The sequence below is a fragment of the Sinocyclocheilus rhinocerous genome, unplaced genomic scaffold (genome assembly GCF_001515625.1).
Source record: "Sinocyclocheilus rhinocerous isolate Xijiao unplaced genomic scaffold, SAMN03320098_v1.1 scaffold3064, whole genome shotgun sequence".
Lineage (NCBI taxonomy): Eukaryota > Metazoa > Chordata > Actinopteri > Cypriniformes > Cyprinidae > Sinocyclocheilus > Sinocyclocheilus rhinocerous.
Genome location: NW_015641461.1, coordinates 74,093 through 80,226, shown reverse-complemented (window position 1 = coordinate 80,226; position 6,134 = coordinate 74,093). Strand labels below are relative to the sequence as shown.

The window sequence follows — 6,134 nt, the reverse complement described above, 5'->3', positions numbered from 1 at the left end:
AATAGAAAGATCCAAAGATCAGCATTTATCTGAAATAAAAAGCTTTTGTAACATTATAAACTATTCCATTCAAAAGCTTGGAGTCAGTATGATTTATTTTATTTGACACTGATTTCACATTTCTTGTTTGTATGAAGGCTAAATACAAATAAAAGGTGTACATTAATTTATTTGTGCCATTTTTTTTTCTAAAATAATATATGGTTTTATATGAAGTGTCATAGACTTGCCAAATTCATTTTTCATAAGTTTGTTAGACAGACATCTGTTGTGGGCGTTCTTGGCAGTTTTTACGAGGCTTTTTTTCATAGTGTTATGCAGAGCGTGTGCAGAGCAGGGGGACGCGAGGAACAGTATTAAGAACTGCTGCTTTAGAACACTGGTTTTTAAACTTGTGAATCAATTAGAATTGTTAGAAGACAGAATCGCGATTCATATATGAATAGATTTTTACGTGCACCTCTAGTTTTCTCTTCCTCTTCTCTAAAGCAGCGCAGCATGGCCTCGCCCCCTTTGTTGCCTTTTCCCGAGGGCGGGGTTTATCTGGGTTTGTGATGTCACGAACCCGGGAAGTAACTCGTTGTAGTCCCTACCAGCCGTTTTTGTAGGCATTAAACTGCCAGAATTTTAAAAGACGATATCGCCGTTTGCATTGAACTTTCAGCTTCGTAACTTTGCAGATATTGTTTATGCTCAAACAGCAACATTACACGCTAATTAACGTTAAAAAAGTGAAATCGCAATGAACCACCCCTTTAATACATTTCATTTTTGAACTTTGGAATTTTATATTCCTGTTGTGGCTATCGTAATAGGACACTGATGGCTGTGATACATTTTTTCCCCCTCCAGTCTTTACCTAATGTTCTGCTTAACACCACAAATCATCCATTGTAAAATTGTTTCTCGTGGATTACTTTTTATTGTTTTGTCTGTAAGTTTTGGCTGAATATTACAATTGTTAAAACAACACAGTAAAAGAAATAATTCACCCACAAATAAACAAAATTGTCACCACTTACTCGCCCAAATGTTCCAACCCATACGTTCTTCTTACAGAAAAAAACGTATCTTTTGTCAGAAAGCATTTTTTAATATTAATGGAAGAGTAAAATTATAAAATTAATTGTTTTCATAGGTGAACCGTAATCCTTCTCGGTTGGTTAACTGTTGTACAGTTGGGTTATAAAATTAAGAAAAGTGGTTGTTTTGTCCAGTGTGACTTTTTAAACAAATGTATCAGTCTGGACAGAGTCTATTGAGGTTTGTCTTGCACAACTGAATTTGCTTTTAACGGCCTTAGCACCGTTAGCTAACTGTCAGCCAAACAATGCAAGTGCTTCAGTGGTTACTTCGGGCCTGTCCGAAATAGTCCCCTGTACCTACATTCACTATTCCCTACATTAGTTTAGTAAGATCAGTCACTCATTTTCATTCTGTCCTTCGAGTGGACAAATTCGGACACTGAGTGTACCAGAAGGGCAGGAATTCATTTGGCATGGCTCTCACAGTGCATGGGTATTTTATCCACTATGGTATTGGATACCACTACAAATGACTGTCCCCTCAATTATTGCACTGTTAAGGTATGGGAGTTGATTTAGGACACAGCCTTTGACTTCTAAACTTTTGTGGTGATGGAGAATTGCCCAGTGTAAGTTATCGGGATAATCAACGCAATTAGTGCAAAATCTGATCCTTTATCGCACTAAAAACATGTAACTCGTGAATCATCACGTCTGTCTGCTATCACTCTTTATAAAAATAGCTAAAAGTATGGGCCCTTCAGCATCAACACCAGCACCAGCCAACTCTGCATTAAGTGTGTGTTTAGTAACGTCATTATGACTGATTGGATGGAGTACATGCACACTTGGGTTCTGTTTGTTATTTGCCTATAAAATGTAAATGGTAAAAAACTGATGCCAAATTTTGTACACCCACCCACAATCAAATTATTGTTATTGGGCGGTATGCTCCATAGTCATATCGTTCTATAGTCAGCCTATGAGATCGCCGATACACGATATCATCGTTCTAATTTATTTAATTATTTACTTAGTTTCATAGCCGAGAACACAGAACAGTGTTGTTAGTCTTAAAATGTTAAATTACATCGGCGCCGATAGCCTTGTGACGCTGACCTGTAGCGCCGCTGCGTTTCCAGTGTCCCGAGTTCGAGTCCCAGCTCGTGGACCTAGGAACGAACACTTGTAATGAAGAAATAAAGAGTGTTCTGCCAATGTCTTGACATGTGGCCAAGTGTGGTCACCCATACTCAGAGTTTGTGCTCTGCATTTAACCCATCAAAGTGCACACATACAGCAGTGAGTAGTGAAGGCAACTCACATAAACCGTGTACACACACCCGGAGCAGTGGACAGCCATTTGCTCCAGCACCAACTGACCCCTGCTCTAAATTACAAATTATCTGGATGGAATTTTGCATACATTACTAACTTCTAGTGGAGAAACAAATAAGGTGGTGAGAGGTTAACATTTCCAAAAGAAATACCCCCCAATAAGGGCCACCCTAACGTACATCTGCACTTTGTTGTTTATGATGAGAGAATTCACGAGAGAGCAGAATTGTCAGCGATTGCTGAACAACAAAACTCAGGCGTTTCAGCAATGACTTATCTGAACGCCTCTGATTGGCCATCAAATTCATAAGCTCAACAGAATTGTATGCGATTGGTTATAACGTGTAACCTAGTAAAAACGCGTAAAAAGAAATATAATGGAACAAATAAGCCCTAATTAGATAATAATACTAGCCTAATAATAATAATAATCGTCTTGCTATCGCCAAAGGCATCAGCCGCAGGTGATATCTCTGACTATCATCTATAAACGATACTGTCGTCTATCGGCAAATCCTGTACAATAAAGGACCAGGGCAATGTTGCCATCTTGTGGATGTAGTAATTAGTGCAAAAAAAAAAAAGATGGTGCCTATGTGAGCTAAATGTACACTGTATGCGTGGTTTAAAAAATCTGGGCCCTCATTTATCAACAGTGCGTACGCACAGATGTGTGCGTAATGAGTGCGTAAGCACAGTTTCACGCAAAGTGTGTGATCTACCAACTTGAACTTAAATGTAGGAATGTGTGTAAATATAAGGACACAATAATAAACCTTTTCTACGCACTGTTGATAAATGAGGCCCCTGGATACTATGCTGATAAAGAAATTTACTGCACTTGCACTGTATGTATGCCTGATACAAACCAAAGTATATTTTGGGATTTAGGTGGACAGTAAGTTAACAACACACTTAAAGTCAAGTACAGACTACAACACTGGAGACTGTTGCCCAGAGAACACTACAAAACTCACAGTTTTGTTCAACTTTGTCACATTGTCAATATTCACTGTCAAGCAGGGTTCACACTGCCAGCAATTCACCCAGACAAAGCAACCGGACATCACTGCGAGCTGGCAGTTTCTGGCAAAAACAAGGCTATCTGGGAATGGCTTCCTCAAATGAAGCTTTAAACCTGCAGCCTGATTGTTAAACCTGATTGTTTGTGACATTCTTGCATGACTGATTTCCTAATTCCTAATTTTTTCTGCTTCCACAGGGTCATGATGCCTCCATGCTGAGATGTGTGCTAGCGGCCTGTCCGAGAGGCTGAGCTTGCTCTCTTTACCATGTAAATGCAAAAAGAAGCATGCTTTATTCCTCCACTAGTCCACCCGTGGCTTCAGGGCAGCCTAGTGCCACCCTGTACCTCACGCCTAAGGTGCTGACCCAGCCAGCGGGTACAAGAGCCATGGAGAATTCCTCGGCAAAAGTCAACAGCTCGCTAGAGCTCCGGGCGCTATCGGAATACGTAACGCCTTCAACTGTTTGGCAGGACCCTGTTCAGGGCCTGAACCTGCCCCTCCAGGTGTTCTTTGGCCTGGTCATCATCTGCATGCTGCTGCTGGCCTTCCTCGGAAACATGGTGGTCTGCCTCATGGTTTACCAGAGAGCCGCTATGCGTTCCGCTATTAACATCTTGCTGGCCAGTCTCGCCTTTGCCGATATGATGTTAGCGGTCCTCAACATGCCCTTTGCGCTAGTCACAACGGTGACCACGCGCTGGATCTTCGGAGAGGCGTTTTGCCGCGTCTCGGCCATGTTCTTCTGGATGTTCCTGATGGAGGGAGTGGCTATTTTGATGATCATCAGCGTGGACCGCTTCCTAATCATCGTGCAAAAGCAGGACAAACTTAGTCCACGCAGTGCCAAAGTGTTGATCGCGGTCTCGTGGTCTCTGTCTTTCTGCTTTTCTTTCCCACTTTCCATTGGCCATCCGGCCCTGTACATTCCACCCAGAGCACCGCAGTGTGTTTTTGGCTACACGGTTGAGCGAGGCGACCATGCTTACGTGATGCTCATTATGCTGGTGTTCTTCTTTGTACCATTCCTGGTGATGCTTTACACGTTCATGGGCATCTTGAGTACGCTCCGGCACAACGCGCTGCGCATCCACTCCCACCCCGACTCGCTGTGCCTCAGCCAGGCCAGCAAGCTGGGTCTGATGAGTCTGCAGAGGCCCTTTCAGATGAACGTTGACATGAGCTTCAAAACACGTGCCTTCACCACAATCCTCATTCTGTTCTCAGTCTTCACCGCATGCTGGGCTCCATTCGCCACCTACAGCCTGCTGTCCACCTTCAGTCGTGCCTTCTACTACCGGCAGAACTTTTTCGAGATCAGCACGTGGCTGCTGTGGATCTGCTACCTCAAATCGGCCCTGAATCCTCTCATCTACTACTGGCGAATCAAGAAGTTCCGTGACGCCTGCCTTGACCTGATGCCCAAGTACTTCAAGTTCTTGCCGCCGCTGCCTGGCCACACGAAGAGACGTATCCGGCCCAGTGCTGTTTATGTGTGCGGGGAGCATCGATCTGCGGTGTAGTGGAGGACGTTTCTGAAGCTTCTTTTGTAATTCTTACGGTACAATCTTATCAAGCTGTGATATGTTTGGTCTTTCTTCGAACCGCAGGATGTTTTTAGCTGTAAAAGATTGTACAGATGAGACGGTTTACAGAGCCTGTACATTAAACTACTTTAATTGCACAATGTTTTTTATAGGATTTAGATCGTAATAAAAGTTTGTTCAAGTCAGGTGCTGCTATATTTGGTGAAAATGTGCAATCTTCTGTTTTATGCCATGAATGTAATACGATTTTGTGTGCTGTGTTTGTTTTTTTGTTTTTTTTGTTTTTTTCTGGCTTTGTGATTCGGTTTTACACTTAACTATTTTCTATTTAATTTTATTGTTGATTGCTCAGCTAGGGAGGATCGCTCAGTTTTCAATTATTTTCAGTGTGGAGATAAAGGAAAGGCATTTTACAAAGGTGTAAGCAGCATGTTCCAAACTGATAAGTAGATGACTTTGTGGAGATACATGATTTTTAATCTGAATTTTAAAATTGTGATTTCCATGGAAATTAATCAAATCCAATTTCCAATCATGGAAATTAATAAAATTAAAACTCATGGAATTTGTGTGGTCATATACATTTTTCTAGTTATGACTCATTGTGTAATCTTCGTTCAGTTTTAATTCAAATAATTTTTAATCGACTGATTGGAAAGGTCTCAGAAGTGTATCGGCCGAAAGGTAGAGGAACCGCGTCGATATTTGTGTACAGCACAAGGTTGTTTTATATATCATATGAACAGCATCTAACCAATTGCTTGTTGCTGACATGCCATTAAAAACAACCAACCAATCAACCAGCTGAAGGATTTTTTTTTTCCCTCTCAATGTCAAATGGCAAGCATCAGTTGAGACCGCAGCGAAGGGTTGATTTGCTTCTACAGTGTCCGTCTGAGCCTTTGTAGTGTGCCGCCTTCATTTAGATGATGATTTGTTCTGAGGCTGGCCAGGCTGGAGGTAAACCCTGAAGCTTTTTGAATCTGAAAGGTAATTTTCCTTTACTAGTGTCCCTTGTGGGGTTCATTATTTCTCCAGCCACCGCTAATGAGGATGCTGTGGGCTTTAGAAGCTCATCAGAAGCAATGTGTGGAACGCTATTACTTAGCAACAGTATGTATTACTTGGGAACCAGCTTGTATTATTTAGAGTTCGTACACTCTGGTGGGAGTTTTTGTTTTTTGGAGATGCCATTATAA

General features: G+C 41.7%; 1 protein-coding gene across 2 annotated transcripts in view; it reads left to right on the top strand.

Moving 5' to 3' along the window:
- The window catches only part of LOC107755000 (probable G-protein coupled receptor 63), a 7,071-nt gene extending 1,652 nt beyond the window's left edge, over nt 1-5,419 (top strand). For both annotated transcript variants that reach the window (XM_016571643.1, XM_016571641.1), the window contains exon 2: nt 3,586-5,419. In XM_016571643.1, coding sequence (XP_016427129.1) covers nt 3,676-4,911 — 1,236 coding nt within the window. In that variant the 5' untranslated portion in view covers nt 3,586-3,675 and the 3' untranslated portion in view covers nt 4,912-5,419. The remainder of the gene's footprint in view (nt 1-3,585) is intronic.
- The last annotated feature ends 715 nt before the right edge of the window (nt 5,420-6,134 follow it).